Source organism: Podarcis melisellensis (assembly GCF_964234715.1).
Source record: "Podarcis melisellensis genome assembly, chromosome: 4".
In the NCBI taxonomy this organism is placed as follows: domain Eukaryota; kingdom Metazoa; phylum Chordata; class Lepidosauria; order Squamata; family Lacertidae; genus Podarcis; species Podarcis melisellensis.
The window spans coordinates 68,143,069-68,161,914 of NC_138531.1; the positions used below are offsets into that span (position 1 = coordinate 68,143,069).

The 18,846-nt window shown below is 41.4% G+C and overlaps 1 protein-coding gene across 1 annotated transcript; it reads right to left on the bottom strand.

Annotated features, from left to right (window-relative positions):
* Positions 1-1,872: 1,872 nt before the first annotated feature.
* TRAT1 (T cell receptor associated transmembrane adaptor 1) lies at positions 1,873-11,445 on the bottom strand. The gene is made up of 6 exons (XM_081908575.1): positions 10,771-11,445; positions 6,865-6,981; positions 4,675-4,711; positions 4,134-4,207; positions 3,622-3,683; positions 1,873-2,294 (listed from the first exon to the last, which is right to left on the bottom strand). The coding sequence occupies exons 1-6, from the start codon at positions 10,790-10,792 to the stop codon at positions 2,031-2,033; spliced, it is 576 nt and encodes a 191-aa protein (XP_081764701.1). The 5' UTR covers positions 10,793-11,445; the 3' UTR covers positions 1,873-2,030.
* Between the last annotated feature and the right edge of the window lie 7,401 nt (positions 11,446-18,846).

Consider the following 18,846-nt stretch of genomic DNA (forward strand, 5'->3'; position numbering starts at 1 on the left):
GCCTGGCTGTAGTTTTTACAGTGCATCCAGTTGAGTGCAGACTTATCCTGAACTACTTATTGAGATACGCTTGGCAGCACAGAAATTTGGCATGCTAAGGGCTGCCAGATGGCCTGGCAAATATATACTAGCATTTGTGCAGTTCTACAGATCAAGCATGAATTAACAACAATGTTAACTTCTTAATTTACTTGATTAGGTCATTAGGTGAGCATAACTTTGAATAAATATTTTGGCAAAGGGGGAAAAATTAGAGCAAATGTCATCTCTAAATATTTACCATTAAACTAACAAAAGATGTCTCGGCTAGTAGAAGATGTGTCAGGCCATCAAGGCTGCAATTAGACACAATCCGAAATCAACCAGCCTTTTTTCCCAACAGCCTGCACTTAAAATGCCACTCACCAATTTCAATAGAATTAAATTTGCTTAACTGCAACTCTTTTTTCAGTACCAGACTTAAAAAATGTTTTAAAAATTTATTACCAGGTACAGCCTTAGACCAAGCTAAGTGAGTATATCTGGGGAATAATAAGGAATAGATTATAAAACAGACTACTGTGTAAAAAGACAGTAGTCATAATTCAAATACCTAGAAGAATGTCAAATTCTTCCTTGGAGATTTATTTTTACACCTCATTTACCCCTTTCTTTCCAGACAATTGAATTCAGATGCACAAGACATTACACACTCGTTGAGCAATGGGGATCGGCTCTAGCAGTACTTATCAGCAGGAAACAACATATGTGGACATTAAATCTGCTTGTTGTACAAGTGTTAATTAGATGAACCAAAGCTGTTAACATTATTCACTAATTAGCCCTAAATATCGCACCGTGTTACTAGACACACAATATGCATGGTGTTTCTAAATGTACAATGTGGCAAATCCTAAATGCATAATGGATGGGCAAGGTTCATGTTGAAAAGTTAGCAACACTTTAGTCTTTCCGGTATAAAACCTAAGGCAGGCATAGGCAAACTCTAGCCCTCCAGATGTTTGGGACTACAATTCCCATCATCTCTGACCACTGGTCCTGTTAGCTAGGGATGATGAGAATTGTAGTCCCAAACATCTGGAGGGCGGGAGTTTGCCTATGCCTGACCTAAGGGCTTCCTTTTATGGACTAGTGCTCTAGCTACATAGCTATGTGCCCTGGTTTGTACATACATGTTTATGGAAATGGGGTCAGCTCTGAAACAGTATGAGGGGAGAATAGGAATTTCCTGTATGAATCAGACTTTTTTACATAAGCACCCTGTCAGACAGAGTTTCAGTTCAGTCAAGTCTCCCATTAAGAAGTTGATGTGATCATGTGGCCAGCATGACTAAACCACTTCTGGCACACGGAGGACTGTGATAAGTGCCAGAGTGTACAGAGGTGGGACAGAGCAACGGGAGCTCAACCCGTCATGAGGATACGAACCACCAACCTATCAGCAAGCCCAAGAGGCTCAGTGGTTTAGATCATAGCACCATCCCGTCCCCCTACACACACACAGAGTATATTATTTCTCAGTTGACCATCTACTTAGCCAGTGTTTTTCAACCACTGTTCCGCGGCACACTAGTGTGCCGCGAGATGTTGCCTGGTGTGCTGTGGGAAAAATTGAAAAATTCAAAAGATTTAAAAATAAAGTATTTTATAATTTTTCATATTTCTGTTTACTTACTATTTCATAATAAAGTAATTATAAAATACTTTCTTTGTGTTTATTTGATTCCTATTCAAGAGAATTACTTTATATATAGTCAATATAGGCACAGAGTTAATTTTTTAAACATTTTCTAATGGTGGTGTGCCTCGTGATTTTTTTCATAAAACAAGTGTGCCTTTGCCCCCAAAAGGTTGAAAAACACTGTACTTAGCAATGGACCCTGCTAGGCCAAGGTCAGATAAATGTAGAGCTATTACTGAACAAACATCCTTCCTATTCAGCTAATTTTTAAGCTACATAGTATCAACCCAGTTGTTCAGTTTTCCAAGTATTTTATCAGCTACATTAACTTGGCTGGGCCAAATTCCTACTAAAAATTGGCATCATTCATAGTGTGAATTAATCCAAATAGTCTGTGAGGATCCTCGTGAGTTGGATCCTCAGACAGTTTATTCTCAGCGTTCAGTTGTTCACTGTTGAGGTAAATGCAGGCGTCTGAGGGCAAGTTGCTGCTTCTGGTGAGTTGGTCTTCATCCACTTCCAAGGTAGGATATTTCTTTTTTCGAGGGTTTTTGTGTTTCCTCCTGACACTGTGATCCAAGGAAGCATAGCACATCTGACGCTCGGCTGTCTGCTACAAGAAGGCAAAGAATAAGTAATTCATATTAGTCATGGAGTTGTAGCTATTTTTAAAAGAACCTATAAGGCTGCAGTATGTGGGGTTTATTACATTAGTTTAATAGATAATAAGGCCAGCGCATCTGTCCCCTTTTCTAACTTCCACACTGAACACACCTGTTCTGTGACCGACATGTTGTCATTCACCCTTGTCATTCCTCCACGTTATTCCTTTCCCTCTGCTTTCTGCCATTCTTTAGGCTTTACCTAGAATGGATTTCTGTGCCGAAACACCGGCACACTTTCTCGACAGGCAAAAGGGGAAAGGTACACACCTTGCAATGGGCAGGTAGCACAGTGCATGCCAGTATGCCACCTCACGGCTCGTCACATGAGTGGCTGTGGCATGAACATGTGAAAAAGGCTGGGAAGTCACCGCACAAAACCCCCAGGTTAAGGGGGCTGCAAATGGATTTCTCCAGAATCACCTAAAGCAGAAACGAGCGGTAAACTTGCTCTATACTCCATTAGTTTCTCAGAAGAAGAAGAAGAGTTTGGATGTGATATCCCGCTTTATCACTACCAGAAGGAGTCTCAAAGCGGCTAACAGTCTTCTCTCCCTTTCTCCCCCACAACAAACACTGTGAGGTGAGTGGGGCTGAGAGACTTTAAAGAAGTGTGACTAGCCCAAGGTCACCCAGCAACTGCATGTGGAGGAGCGGAGACGCGAACCCGGTTTGCCAGATTACGAGCCCACCGCTCTTAACCACTACACCATGGTGGCTCGTGTGAAAGCTCAAATATAATGCGCAAAATAAGAGTGAGGGAAATGTAAAGAAAACAGAATAAACTAGTGTGAATGGAGCCATTGTTTATTTGTCTTACTCTTAGGTTTGCAACATTTTTTAAAAAAACCACTTGGTATAGTGCCATGCACACTGGTGGTGCTTACTAACTGTTTATAAAGACTTTAAGTGTAAATGCAATAACTGGAGTATAAGGAGAAAATGTATTGGGGCTATTCAGTGAACTTTTGCAGAAGCACTAGCAGATGACTTGAAGTGCAGCACCTTAAGGCATCTGGATTAGGTGCAAATAGTGGGCCTTAGAAAGGTTGTGGAAAGAGCTTTGTGCAAACGTAAAGACTGGTTTGCGGGGAGAGGAAGGGACTTTTATTAAATAACATTCTTCCAGGAGGTTAGAAGAGACCTTCTGCTAGTAGAAGGGCACCAAGCTGACAACTGAAGAGTATCAGAACATACCATTCTGGCATTTACATTCATACAAACAGCTCCGATGCAAAATGTCAACCTTCTCTAGAAAGCAAGTCTCCATAGTAATACCTGTACTTCATTGGCAGATGTATGAGGAGGGTGGGCATTCATTTGTTCATAGCAGCTTTCATCTGTAGATTGTATGAAACAGAACATTTTTTTAAAAAAAAGAGTTAGAGTAATGCTACCAATGATTTAAATATCCTGCGCTGAGCTGTAGCAAATTAATTAGAATCTGCAATATGGCCGTTTTAAACATGTCATAAAATATGAAAATATAGAATATTCCTGGGCTGTTAAAATCATATGATAGACATGCGTCCAGTTATCTGCATTTAATTTGGGGGGGGGGGAGCTTTTAAAATCTTCTAATCTAAATGTATCATCTGTATATATTGTATACAACTGTACCTTTAAGCATTGTACCTAGCTACGTTGTATTCAGCTGTGCTAAATGTACTGCAATAGTCTGTTCCTTTTCAATAAAAATAAAAAATATTCAAATCTTTGCTTACTCTCACAATAAAGGTTTTGACATATTATCCTAAGTACAGGAGGCAGACGTCTTAAGCTCAACTTACTTAGTATGTCTTGATGGTGATGATGATTCAGGTTGTCATAAACAGGGCATTCTTCAGTATAGAACTCACCAGAGCTGCGAAAGAAATTATAGCTATATTGTATACCACGATGCAAGAGAGTCTGGTTGTGCTACAGCTGATAGAGTTCTGTTTGGCAATCACGAGGAGGTGATGGCCTTTTTGGTGGTGGTGTCCAATCTATGGAACCACTCCCCGCCCCCCACTAAATTGGACAAGCACCAACATTAAGGTCCTTTTGTCACATTAAAAATTCCATGCTTTAACGCTTTTGCTAATGCTTCATTTTCAGTAGGTTGGCTATTGATGTTAACCCTGGACAAGGTTTCAGCTGCATTTTATATGTGACAGTTTTAATGCCAATGTTGCATTTTTAAAGTTGTTCACAGTCATGTGAATGATGTGAAAAGCCGTACAGAAATGTCTTAAATAAATACTTGTATTTATATGTAATCAAGATAACCTTCCATACCAGCACAATCACTTTTCACCCATAAAAAAGGAAAGAAAACATTTGCCATACCTTGGGTCGTATTGCTGATAGTCTTCATATATTTTATCTGGAAAATATTTTGAGCAAATTAGGAAATCATTTCACACCTTCATTTAACTCATCTTCTATAAAGCTGTTTTATTATTTTAAATCTTTCCTGACTTACACCTTTCCAGTCAGTAATTATGCGCAGCAGCCTAAATTTAATAGCTCAGGTTTAGATGTTAGCCCCTTAATAAATTCAGTTAATCCATATTTTTGTACATTTTCTTGTGTCTAAGCAACTCTGCAGTAAAAGTGTGCAAGAGAAAAGCTTTCTTAAAACCTTTAAGATCCCAAATTAAGTGATCAAAATGCATAGTAAAACCAGAACTGAGGATATCTAGTATGTGCAAAGTAACTTAATAAAAATTAACCCAATCATCCTTGGTTGAACTCTCCCACCAGGCGACCAGCTAGACTCCACCATCCCTCTTATTCGAATGCATACAAAAATAAAACAGTTCCTACAATTTACAAAGCATGTTTTTCCAGCCTGTCTTGGCTGCAGAATTTCAGGCCAAGGGAGCCAGCGTTTGTACAAAGACAGCTTTCTGGGTCATGTGGCCAATATGACTAAACCACTTCTGGATCAACGGGAAACTGTGATGGAAACCAGAGCACACAGAAACGCCGTGTACCTTCCAGCCACAGCAGTACCTATTTACCGTATCTACTTGCACTGACATGCTTTCGAACTGCTAGGTTGGCAGGAGCTGGGACAGAGCAACAGGAGCTCACCCCGTTGCGGGGATTCGAACCGACGACCTTCCAATTGGCAAGACCAAGAGGCTCAGTGGTTTAGACCACAGTGCCACCCGCTCCCCTTCCATACAGGAAGCAGACTTACACAGAGAGAAGAATATGGGTCCCTAAAGCCCAGTATAGTCTTCAGAGTCGGCTATGATTGGCAACAACAAAGTCTCACTTGCACACCCAATATTACAGAGTGACTTAAAACACAGCAAAGTCATAGAATTGTAGAGTTGGAATGGACCAAGAGGATCATGTAGAAAGCATGTGTTCTAGCCCTGAGCTCTCATTACTCCTCACATTATTGAAACTTACTATGGCATTTTTAACGTGTATTATTTTTGTATATGAATTACAAACTGATCAATCTAAGCACAGATGACATTTACTTAAGAAAAAATAGCATTTAACTTTGCTCAAATCTAGCCTAATTCCTTGGCACTGAAAGGAAATGCTGAATAAATATTTGTGATTTTATGTAACACTGGTACTCTCCCCATTATTATATTGGATAACTGAAGCTTTGGTTGCATTAGGGAGGAAAACATTTTACAGGGTTCCAGTAACTATTTTATTTGTTTTACGAGATTTATATATGTGTGATTGTTGTAAAGCCTCAAAGAGAGATATAAAAAGAATAGTACAATTAAGGGGGGAGGGACACTTAAAACCAACTGAAAATATTTAAAATGTACCATATTTTTTGCTCTATAAGACTCACTTTTTCCCTCCTAAAAAGTAAGGGGAAATGTGTGTGAGTCTTATGGAGCGAATGCAGGCTGCGCAGCTATCCCAGAAGCCAGAACAGCAAGAGGGATTGCTGCTTTCACTGCGCAGCGATCCCTCTTGTTGTTCTGGCTTCTGAGATTCAGAATATTTTTTTTCTTGTTTTCCTCCTCCAAAAACTAGGTGCGTCTTGTGGTCTGGTGCGTCTTATAGAGCGAAAAATACGGTAATTAAAATGAATGATAAGCTATAAATCAGAATAGACACATATCAGCATTCTACATGTCTAGCTATGTCTTTCCTGAACAAAAAACGGTTTTTAGCAGACATCAAAAAGAGTACAGAGAAGTCACCTGCCTGATATCAATAGGCAGGAAGTTCGAAAGTGTGAGTGTTGCCACACCAACAGATCAACTTCTTGCAAATGTGGAACGAGCATCATAAAGTGGTTGAGAGGATATATATGGGGGTCAGGCGATCTCACAAGTAAACTGGTCCCAAGCTGCTAAGGAAATTATATACTACTAATAACACCTTGAACTTGGCTTGGTTGCAGATCAACAAACCAACACAGGTCTCTGAGCAACGGGATTATATGCTGTCAGGGTATCACTCCTGTTAGCAATCATACGACAGCATTTTGCACTGACTTCTGGATGAAGCACAAGGATCTCATAAGCCAAAAAATCTACTGCCTCTTACTTTTCCTTTTCCTTTCCTTCAAGTAGTACGATACATTCTTCGCCAAGGAAATAATCATAATTGTCGTTACAAAACCAAGAGGTACCCAGCAGGGGATACATTGAAAACAGTCCATTTCTATAATAATAAAAAAAATTACACATATTAAAAATAAAACAACATTTACATACACACACACTTCATAGTTTTTGTGACTTTAAAGCCTCAGCGCCTAGGACTTGCCGATCGAAAGGTCGGCGGTTCGAATCCCTGCGGCGGGGTGCGCTCCCGCTGCTCGGTCCCAGCGCCTGCCAACCTAGCAGTTCGAAAGCACCTCCGGGTGCAAGTAGATAAATAGGGACCGCTTACCAGCGGGAAGGTAAATGGCGTTTCCGTGTGCGGCTCTGGCTCGCCAGAGCAGCGATGTCACGCTGGCCACGTGACCCGGAAGTGTCTCCGGACAGCGCTGGCCCCTGGCCTCTTAAGTGAGATGGGCGCACAACCCCAGAGTCTGTCAAGACTGGCCCGTACGGGCAGGGGTACCTTTACCTTTACCTTTATATCTGATCAGATTGTTACAATTAATGTTTGATGTTTTATTATGTTTTTATATGTGTTGGAAGCCACTCAGAGTGGCTTGGGCAACCAGGAGGAGGATTGAAAATAAACACCTCTCTCCCCACCCCATCAGTGTGGTCTGTCCATCTATGTCCCCCCACCACCATCCCATTCTGGTTTATGTACCTATAATTGTGGGGTGTACTATAAACTTTATAACCTCTTACCACTGGAAATCCTGTTCAACAGCACATTCAGTCGCCATACCCACCCTGGCTTCTGAGGTTTTTACAGGCCCTGACCACACCCTTTCATGTTTATTTTCATGAGCGTTAAAGGTGCTCTATTTTTAGAAGAAAAAAAGAAGGTGTGGGTAATGGCCTCATGGCTCATTATGCACTCGAGTCAAGACCAACTTTGGTCTTTGTGGAATGCAGCTACAGAATAGTGGAATACACAGAGCCCTCTGGTTCTCTTTTCAAGGTACTTCCCTTGGGGAAAGAACAACACATCTTTGCTGCATAATTGCCTCACTTGCAGGACATAGGAGGAAGGAGTTGGTCCATCTATCTCAGCACTGTCTACCCTGGATGGCAGTGGTGCGTCCATCTTTCTTAGGCTACCTGGAGATGTCGGGCCTTGAACCTGCAGCCTTCTGCATACAAAGCATCAGTTAGACCACTGAGCTACAGGCAAAGGGCTGGGGGTAGGCTCTCTAGCAGAAAAATGGCACAGGCTGAAAGGGTTGGGGAGAAAATCCTCTCCCCTGCGCAGTGCACAGGTCTTAAGTCTTCCACTTTCGTTTCCAGTCTCTCTTGCCCCCATTTTGTACAACAAATCCAGGAACAAAATGAAAGAAATGAGCAGCCATTTTCAGACCAAGCTTCCCTTGAACGTTTTCAGACGCATGCTGCTTAGCAAGGCCAATTGGTGCCCATTAGAGCTGGCAGGGCTGCTACAAAGTCATGGGGTGTGGCCAATGAAGACTCTGAAATAGGGCCATTTGTTCTGATTTTCTCTCCATTTTCCTCCCTTGCACTGACAGTATGGATACTTGCAGATCTACAAATACTCAGCACCTAACTAAACTGAAAATTGTCGGTACAGAAGGGGCTCATACTGACATGGTTGTTTCTCTGCTGGGAAACAAGGTGTGCAGCCTCCACCTGTTCTGGTTCTCTCCCTTTGCAAAGAAGCAGCAGATACTTAAACACTGCACTTTTATCAGTACTTAGCACTTAAGTGTCTTAAATTGGTTCAGAAGGGCTCCCAGAGGTCTCAGTTGTAAGCTCCCCTGAATTCCATAGGGATTGATCCCTGAGAAGTATGTGCAGTACAGAACTGCAACCTGAATTAATTAGTAACCTGTTGCAGCAGGAATAGCAAATATTTTTTGTGGCACCTTAAAGTTTAATGAATTGGTTATGACATACGGTTTTGTGGAACAGAGTCCACGTCATGAGATGCATGAAGAGTTAACCTAAGCTGGCAGGCACATATAGGTTATGTAAGCAGTGAGGTCAAAGGGAAATAAAATGCAAAATATACAGCGATTTTGTGAGGATGCCATAGGGCTTGAATAGGCCTGAAGAGATATTTAGGCCAGCATGTTATGGAAGCTGTAATTAACAAGATGTCTATTATATCTGACATAATGCTGTTGATCCTGTAGAACAAGTACAGATCAGGTGTTTACATACAAAGCCCACAATAACTTGTGCCCAGGAAAACTTGAGGGCCTATTGAGTGAGCCCTTTTAATCCAGCTTGATTGCTGAGAACATTTGGAGAAAGGTTTGTTATTTGTTCCCCATGTAGTAGCCTAGCTGGCTTCAGCAAGAAGTCAGGTATTGTTTGTGTATACACTGCCCAGTTTAAAATGCAGCTAGGCTATTCTTTTTCTCATTTTGGAAGAAAACTGGTTTGGTGCTTTTTTTCCAAACAAGAACTTGCTGGAACTCAGTTCCGGCACCTCTCAGGTGGGCACCGTGGCCATTATAAGAGAAACAAGGGAGGCATTCATTGTGAGTTCCGGCACCTATTTTTCTAGAACAATAGCACTGGGGAAAGCCATCCAAATGCAGAATTTCGTAAGAAACCACAGGGTAGATATGGCTTCTGTGTGAACAACTGCCTCCAAGACGAACAGTGGGAGCACACTGGATGCAGAAGAAACAGGAGTGTTTCCAGTAGTTTCCACTGGCATCTTTCAAGCAGCTCATGAAAACTTTTCTATGCCTCTACAGCTGGAAGTCAATGGCACCCACCTGAAAGGTGCTGGAACTAAGTTCTGGCTCGAAAAAAAGCCTTGTAGAACCTAATAAAATTAAAACGAATGTGAGCAACTCAAGCTAAATACACTGCTACGTTCAGTATATTGCGTCAGAAACAGGTAGCGTGTGAACTTTAGGATTAAGCCTGCTTACACATTACTGTGTCATATTTTTCTCAATTCAGATTGAAGTTGGATCGGTAGGAAACACATCAAACAGTATTTCATGAGCTATGGATTGTGGCGTAATATTGTGTGTACGTGATGTCCCAAACCAGCAGTGGCAGCACACTGGATGCAGTATATATGGAAGTGTGGACATAGCTAACAGTCTTTTAGGCACCTGCTTAAGAGAAAGGCTAGGAGATCCAAGCATCCAGGGACCTTAGTCCTTTGAATGAAAAGACTATAGTTTATTTTCTACTCACTACATACCAGGCAAATGAAAGTAGAATCCGCTTAATACTGCACCTATAATTTTACCTTTACCTAAAAACAATGAAAACATTTTCTCCAAACCCTCAGCAGTATAAATAAGTTCATGTAGCAGTGACCCTTACCAAAAGCAAATCCATTAAGGTAGCAATCCTATGCCTACTTAGAAACTCCGTGGGACTTCCTTCTGTGAGTAAACATGCATACTGTTGTTTCTTCCTGCAAGTTACTGAACAATATAAAATTGGTGTAAACAAGTAATCACCTTGATGACCTTTCAGGATAGGCTTGAACATCTTAAAAAGGGTCTGAATCTCTTGAAAGGTATCTTTAAATAGCAGTTAATCAGAACACAGTTAATTGGATTTTTAATATTCAAGCTGTGTGGCTTCAGAGGGTAAAAGGCACTGGATAAAAAGCAGCGGACCCTTAGATCAGGTAGCAATTATAAAGCAAAAACATTAATTGTACCTACCAATATTAATGGAATTGTTCCTCCACCTAATTTGAGATTATCTAAGGTTTATGAAGATGACAATAATAACTAGTCATCAGAATAATTAATGCAAGTGTACAAATAAGATTTGTAACCTTCTGCAAAAATAATTAGCCTAAATTAGCATGCCCCAAATTACCAGTAATGAGGAAAAGGTACATACATACCTTTCAATTTCCTGCCGTTCATAAATTCAGCACTTTCACCCAAATAGGAAACAAAAAAGGTTTCAGAGTTGAGATAACTTTGCAGATTCTGTGGGATGCGTTTACTTGGCCCAATTTTGAGTCAATAAGGGCACCTGAAGCGCAAGTTTAAATCTTTGTAGATGCAAACAGGAAACAGAGTAGACACCAAGGCTTCTTCTCTAACAACCACGGGACGTGGGCTACGATTCCCCTCTCTTCATTGTTTTCTTAAGAAAAGATAAGATGTGTTCAAGTGATGCATTTGAAGTGTGACAGTGAGAGCCCTCCACCTCCAATCGAAGCACTCTTGAGTGGAGCCTCTGATGAAGGATTCACATAGAACATGCATTGCATTGTGGGGATTCACATTTTTCTGTCATTAAGACAACAATAACACTCATTTAGTGCAGCCTCTACTAATTTCTGAATCCAATTTCAAATTGTGGATCTTGACAAGCCACGAGGCAGAAATACAATAAGAGGCTTCTCACGTCTGACTGCTCTCATTTCCCACCACCACGGTGGCATCATTGTGATGATGAATGAGTAGAAGGGGGAATGGAAATAGTTCCATATAGTGCAGGATATAGGCGGGGGGGGTGGGCATGTTATGCATATTTATACACTGCACATGAGACACCCTCTACTCCCTTCCCTGCTTTTGCTGAACAGGTTGGATCAGCAAGTGTTTCTTTTCTCCCCCCTTTTCTACCCTGCCAACAAATGGTTAACAAACGGCAGCCTCTGATTAGCCATGGTTCCAGGAGGGAGAGTTTAAAAGGAAAGGATTTGAAAAGAGACAGTTAGTTGTGGGAGTTGAGAGGGTTGGAGAGGTTGGGAGACGTGCTGAGGTATAAAGAGTGAATGGGGAAAAGAGTTGGTTCTGGGAGGGAAACAACTTCTGCTCTGAGCATATTGTGAAGGACAGAGTGTGGTGTCCTGTAGGAGGAATAGATTGGAATTTTACTGGGAGGCAGAGGCTGAGCCAGGAGAAGTAGGAGCTGGAAAGGAACAGTCTACCTGGGACTCAAATCTAGTCTGGAGGGGAGAGATTCTTCTAAGGAAAGGAATAAACTCAGTGAAGGGAGGGGGTGTGGAGAGCCCTTTGGTCTGAGGACAAATTCAAGTGAAATTGCACTGTATTCCTGAAGCAACCTAAGTTGAATCCCTTTGAGTGATTTACTATCTTGCCTTAAATGAATCTTTATTGTTTATTTAAAGAAAACCAGTCTGAGACTCCAACTTACTAGTTACCCCCTCACAAAGATCCCACGCAGGATTCTCTGGGCTAAAATTTCAAGGGGAAAGGGAAAGAGACCTTCGGGTAAAGGGTTGTTCAGTGAGGTGGGGGGCAATTTAAGTGAGAGCGGGCCCAACGGCGTGAGAGGGAAAAGTGCTGTCATGCCCGTCCCAGCTGGGTCCCAAAGGGGAAGGGACATATGCAAACTTTTTCTTTTTCTTCAAAGGAGCAAATAACTGGAAGAAGAAAGAAAAGATATGCACTTGGGGAGGATCCATAGTTCAGTGGTACATGATTTGCATGCAAAAGACTCTAGGTTCACTCTCCAACATCACCAGATAGGGCTGGAACTTGGGACAGCCACAGTTGGGACTGGCAGCAAGGAGCAGGTCGTGAAATGAGAGGAAGTGCTCCTTCAGATAGTTGGGGCCCAAGTCATTTAGGACTTTTTATACCAATAGCAGCCCCTTAAAATGGACTAGGCAATGAACTGGTAACTAGTGCAGCCCCTTTAAGAAAGGATGTGAACTCACTGGAAGTACGCTTGGATGACTGGAGGTCTGCCAATTTTCAACAAGCTTCTGCAGCTGTGCTTGTAAACCTGGGCTAGGCAGCAAGGAGCAGATGATGTTTATCTTCATGCCACATGTGGAGCCACTTTTAAAGCCCCAGCTGCAGAGGCTGGTTAAAAAGTTGGCCACCCTAATTTCAGTCACAGCTGACTCAGGGCATCTGCTCGCTAATCAACATTTGCCGATTTTTGTCTCTCACTTAGCGAAACCAAGATTTTGCTAGGGATGCATATAACACAGAGAGACCTGCTGGACTATTAAGAACAAAGAAATGAATAAGGCTGCAACATTTAATTTGCTTCCTGTGCTTTTTGATCCATGTTGACCCACTTGAGGGGAGGGAATCAAAATTAACAATTGGGCCATACCACTATTACAACATTTTAATTGGTCATATTTTGTAACATGTTGCATTAGTTCTAATAAAGTAATGTCAGGCTCTGGATTTTGGTCAGTTGAAGGCTGCAGTTCTATACTAATTTGCCTGATAGTATGTCCCATTGAAATCAATAGGCTTTACTTCTAAAAAGGCATGTATGCGATTGCTCTGTACATAATTACTAACTTTTTCATATAGCTTTTTCATTAACTGAAAGGTTACTCCTAATTTATTGGGCAGAAGATTTTTGTTTTCCTTTATATATATTTTTTAAAATATTTTTAATACAAATACCTATAAAAACTGTGGCAAGTATTACCTTAAGAGAGACATGTGTCCTTCTACCTCATGCAACAGGAAATGTCTTTTTAAGATTATGCCTGCTATGACAAATGAGTGTCTCATCTAAAAAACAAAACATGCTGTTTCCTTCAGAAATGTTATTTGTATGTGAGGTTTTATGCAAATTTAATCAATTAACTTAGGGTGACATTCCAATTGAATCATCTGCAGAGCCATTGTAACCAATGGGCATCAGTAACTGCACATTGGTTTCAATAGATCTATTTTGAGTCTGACTAACCTTGTATATCACCCTTAGTCTTACTTAATTAGCATACAACCCTAAAAATAAACCATGGCCTTGGTTTTAAAAAGCATTTAACTGTATTTGAAGACAAAGGTGTCTCTCTTGAAACCATTACTTTCATAGTCTCACCAGCTACTGAAAGCTATAGACTTCCTGGGGAGAAACCACTATGTTTTTTCCAGAACTTTGAGTGACACTTTCAGACAGGGGCCTCTAAGAAGTTCTGCACACATATTTTCCATTGAAAGAAATCATGCCTGCCTTTTGTCTTGTGAGACTTTGGTTAGACTAATGATGCAATGTAGTTAAACAAGTTCACATTTGATAACCCAAAAGTATGTGTTGCATTAACCAAAGCATAGACTGACCTCTTCTATGGGCCATATAAGAATAACCCTGCACTGGGGACAGTTGTTTAGGGCAGATGTGGGGGGAAAGGAGATTGGGATTTACTGGTAGGAGATAAGAGGTAGGTCTATCTTCCTGTTGTGGTCAAATATTGTCCAGGTCAAACCTCTCAATAACCTTCAGAGAGAAGAAGCAACACTATTCAAAAACAATACATTCAATTGATACAGGAAGGATAATTCAAATCACCAAGTAACATGACTTGAGCAAACAAATGATTAAGTACTGTAACTAACATGTAGAGATAGCACAGCAAGTGACTGTGAATACAGTTACCACTGTGGTATTTATTGGAATAAAACATCACCTGTGATTAGTGGCTAATGATTTTTTCTCTGGTAATGTCTGAACCGTCAGTTGACAATATTCATATATTTGCAACTAATATATTTACAGCACAGTTCTTTGTGTGTTTACTCAGAAGGTTGTGGTGGGGGAGAAATTCCATTTTCACTCAAAACTGAATTTATCAAATTTAAACTTTCTGAAATAACATGAGAACAGAAACCCTGCCATCCTCAAATTCACATTTATCTAAATGTTGTAATGCAGTTCTCCAACCAATGTCCACAAAAATGCATGTATTATGGGAAAGCATGCATAAATGTGAACTTATTTGTGGAAGAAATACAAAAATGCATTATACAGGGGAAATTGCTTGCAAAAATGTGTACAGTAGTCAAAACAGCATGTAAAATTGTGTTTATTATGAGAAATTCACACTCGAATGCTGAGGATTTTTCATGAGGATTTTTTTTAAAATTGCAAATTGTTGTAGAAAGGTATAAAACTGAATTCAATATGGTAAAAATGAGAAACAGACGTAAGGCCCTTTGGGCTCAATGGACTTGCTCACAAGCATATATGTACAGGATTGCAGCCTGAAGCTTGAATGGATATCTTTACAGGGCTTGCTCAAGTCAATTTTTATCTCTTTTTCTCAACCCCTGGATTAAACACTCTTTATCAGACATGGTGCACTGACAGAGCTTCAGATGGGATGCTGACCAGGCTTGTTATCAGGAGCACAGTGATGGGACAGGCCAGCAAATCTCCTTGCAGCCCTGCTGGCCTTGAGGCCAGTGAGTCTTGTCAGAACTGGGTGGGGGAGAGAAATAGCAGCTGTGGCTTATTAACTGACTTTCAACCCAGAGATCACTATTTAAGGATTCCTGCCCACCCCACAACAGGCTGCTCCAAGGGGGGAATTCTCCCCTGGAACTACTATCTCAGTGTCTTCAATGAGGGTGAGGGTACCAGCCTCTTTCCTTTTTGTATTTGTTTTTCTCTGTTACTCTTGTGAAAAAGCATGTGGGAGGATTTATTATTTTTTACTATGGTTGCTCGGAGGCAATGATTTATGCCAGTCTGTGCAAGAGCCTGGGTTTGCTGGGTGAAGGGTTCCCAGTTGCTCAAAAGCCAGAGTCTGTAGGTACAGAGTGGGGCTCTCTTTATGCAAAAGACTGAGGGGGAATGAGGGCTGCCCCAGGGGTGAGAGAGGGTGGGCACTGTTTTGAAGTCCAATTGGTTATTCAGGCAGTTTGATGTCTTGTTTTCTCTATCCTAACATGCATATTCAGTTTAATTCTAGTTGCACCAGGCAGTGATCTGAATTATTTTATTGAGCACTCATCCTGGTTTCCAGTTGGTCATTTACACACCCAAACTTTCCAATGCATTTTGCTATCCCTTTCCTCAGCCATAAAATGACTACTTTTTAAAAATAGATTTGTTGTGCTAGGGCACAAACCCAGAGTCCTTCCAGATGTTATTGTGTATTCATGATTATTTGTGCTCCTTGTAGGATCAGGGTGGTAATACACAAACCACACTTTCAATAGCATGCCTGCAGAAAGTTGAGGGTGGATATAACGCTTTGTTTCCAATCGGTGCATGTCCTCTAATTTCATGCTAAAAACCTATAACTTTCCATACAAAAAATGTTCTGGGAGGGGTGTTAGTCCTGCTTTTGCAGTGCTAAAGCCCAAGAACACAAGGTTAACCTTCCAGATGGCATGCGGTAACAGTGATGGTCCAGTATAAATTCACCGCAAAGCGACTATTACTGCATAAATAGCATGTTGCAGAATGTGTCTGCAAAAACACCCATCTGGAGGAACCCAATGCCTCCTATGAAATACTGAGCCTGTAGGTACCATGACTAGTGCTGAGCTTTGCAAGGATTGGCCAGAGGTCCTTTACGGCCATGTTGGTTGGGGATAGTGGGAACTGAACCTAGGATCTTGGCATGTAAAGTATGTGCTCTACCAATGAGGTATGGGCCCTCTCACCATCAGCTCTAGACTGGCCATTGGTCACCTGCTGATATCCTGCTTGACACACAGCTATTGAAGGCATACAGGAACACTTCCAAAAATAAATGTGGCAACCCCTGCTGCATTAGTTAGATATTGATGTTACCGTGTTTGATTGCCAAGTCGAAGTACCTAACAATCTATATTTTTAAGCAGCAATGTCTGGTTAACACACTTTTTTAGATACTAATATGAAACGCTACGCTGTGCTGACTTGTAGTGATTTGACGTTTGTGACAAAGGTTTTGCACCTACCGTAGGCTTTTTTGTGTGGCTGGAAGTGCTTCACAAGCTCAAATCAATAACTCATTCCTGTTATGTACCTGGTGTTTCATTCAGAACCTGCAGTTCCTTTGGATGCTGCTGAAACATAAGAAACAGTTAATCAGTAGCAATGTACCACACTGTTTTCAACAACATGTTGTCTGAAGTGAGAAGTATATTAATACAGTAGTGCCCAATATTTGAATACATCTATGTGGTATATGCCTGTTGTTGGAAGGTGGCTTGGATGGCAGAATTAGAAGTTTTATATCGACCAAACACATTGTGCTGCCACCCTTTTCCTAATACTTTACTAGAGATGGTGCCTTTTCTGGGGTAGTGCTGCAATTCTGAAACACCCTCCCTGGGGAAATTCACCATGCATCCTCTCTACCCTTCTGAGTCAGACTCTTGCATCTCTTAGGCTATATTTGTTCACCAATGTGTGTTTTGATACTGAGTATCTGAATATAGTTATTGCTTTATTATTATCTTTCATTTTTTGAGAGCCCACTTGGAATTAGAACAAAAAATTCTAAAATAACATTTTAAATGGTGCAATTTTGCTACTGCACACTAATCGTACTCTGTTAGTTACAGTATAGGCACAAGTAGATTTTATTATTTCTAGCAAAGAAGATGAGAAAATACATATGAATGGAGAAAGCCATGTCTCTAAAGCTGGGGGACAGGAGTATTCCTCCCATTGAAAGCACCAGCTTCAAAGCAGAGGTTTGCTTCAAGATTGCAGCTGGGGAAGAAGGGTTCAGTATCCTGCTACCTGCTGCAGTCTCAATAGCAATCAGCCCCACCACACTGTTGATGCCACATGCATTTTTTTTTTAAAAAAACATATTAAATGCTAAACTTATTTAACATACCTTCAAGGTATTCAAAAGAACCGCTTAGAAAATACTTCTCTTCCTGCTGCCTCTCAGTGTTGGCACTTCCTGCTGGGGTTAGTTTTGGAAGTGGATAACCAATGGAATGACCCCAGAGTCCAGCAACCAAGATGCAGAGCTGGCATCTGCCCAGTCACCAGCTAAGGGGCTAGACTAGCGGTTCTCAACCTGTGGGTCCCCAGATGTTGTTGGACTACAACTCCCATCCTCCCTAGCTAGCAAGGCCAGAGCTCAGGGATGATGGGAGTTGTAGTCCAACAACATTTCTGGACCCACAAGTTGAGAACCGCTGGGCTAGACAGATTCAAGACTCTGAGCCTGTACCTAGCAATAGAGTGACCACTGGGTCTGAAGCTGACACAGACAGGGGCCCACAAAACAGCCTCCCACAGCACCGGGGACTCAGGACCTTCATGGGCAGCTTTTCCTGAGCCCGAGGGACGCAATGCCCCCCCCCAATACCTCAATAGTCTAGTGTTACTGGCAAAAGTCTCTGGAATGCAGGAGCACTTCTCTTCAGACCAAAGGGTTGCCCTTTAAGAAGTGAAGTTCTCCACTAGCGGCTGGAGTTTAGGAAATGTTGTTGGGAAGGAGGGAAGGCAAGCCTTAAAAAATAGCTTGGTTTGCTTTGCTTTTGGCATTGGGGGGGGGCAAGTTGCTCATGTGGAGTCTCTGTGGTTCAGTAATGCCTGACCCTAGATGCTCAGGCAATGCATCCTTACCACCCGCACTGCTCTAAAAATCAAAGCAAATGTGGATGTTGCGCTGCTCTGCTGGGAACCAAATCTTGTATTTCACTGTTCAGTCGAATTATTTTTTCACCATTTCTTCCTTCCTTTTCGGAAACCAAAAAAGCCTGAAATGAAATCTCATGAAATGTTGGGCATTGACGCAGTTGGGTTGGGTTGGCTCATCTATTAGGCTGACTCTGTTAGGAACTGCTTCTATCTGTAGTGATATGTGCTCACTGTCTTTTGTATTGACTATGCACTGCAAATAATAATAATTTATTTATATCCCGCCCTCCCCAGCCGAAGCTGAGCTCAGAGCGGCTAACAACAGTAAAATGATAAAACATTCTAAAATAATTTCATTATAAAATTAATTCAAATCAGATTAATGGCAACCATTGGGCTAGAGTTCTGTGAGGATTGCCAAAGTAGGGAGTCAGGCTGTGCCCTGGCCAAAGGCCTGACAAACTGCCTATACAGTCTATACATGTTTAAATGTAGATGTGAATGAGGTTAGTCATGCACCATCACAGTCCATTTTGGCATTTCTGATCAAATTGCTCTTCTGCTTCGAAGTCTATATGGCTTTGAACACAAATATGCCAAGGGCTAGAGACAGGCTGCCCTGTATTTGGAGATGGCTAATAGTGGCTTT

Bases quoted from the DNA above. Each gene is read 5' to 3' on its own strand.
- TRAT1 (XM_081908575.1), bottom strand. From the start codon at position 10,792: ATGAACGGCAGGAAATTGAAAG. The intron at 6,982-10,770 runs GTATGTATGTAC...TTATTATTATAG, and splicing joins GAACGGCAGGAAATTGAAAG to AAATGGACTGTTTTCAATGT. The intron at 2,295-3,621 runs GTATTACTATGG...GCCTTCTTGTAG, and splicing joins CATCTGCCAATGAAGTACAG to CAGACAGCCGAGCGTCAGAT.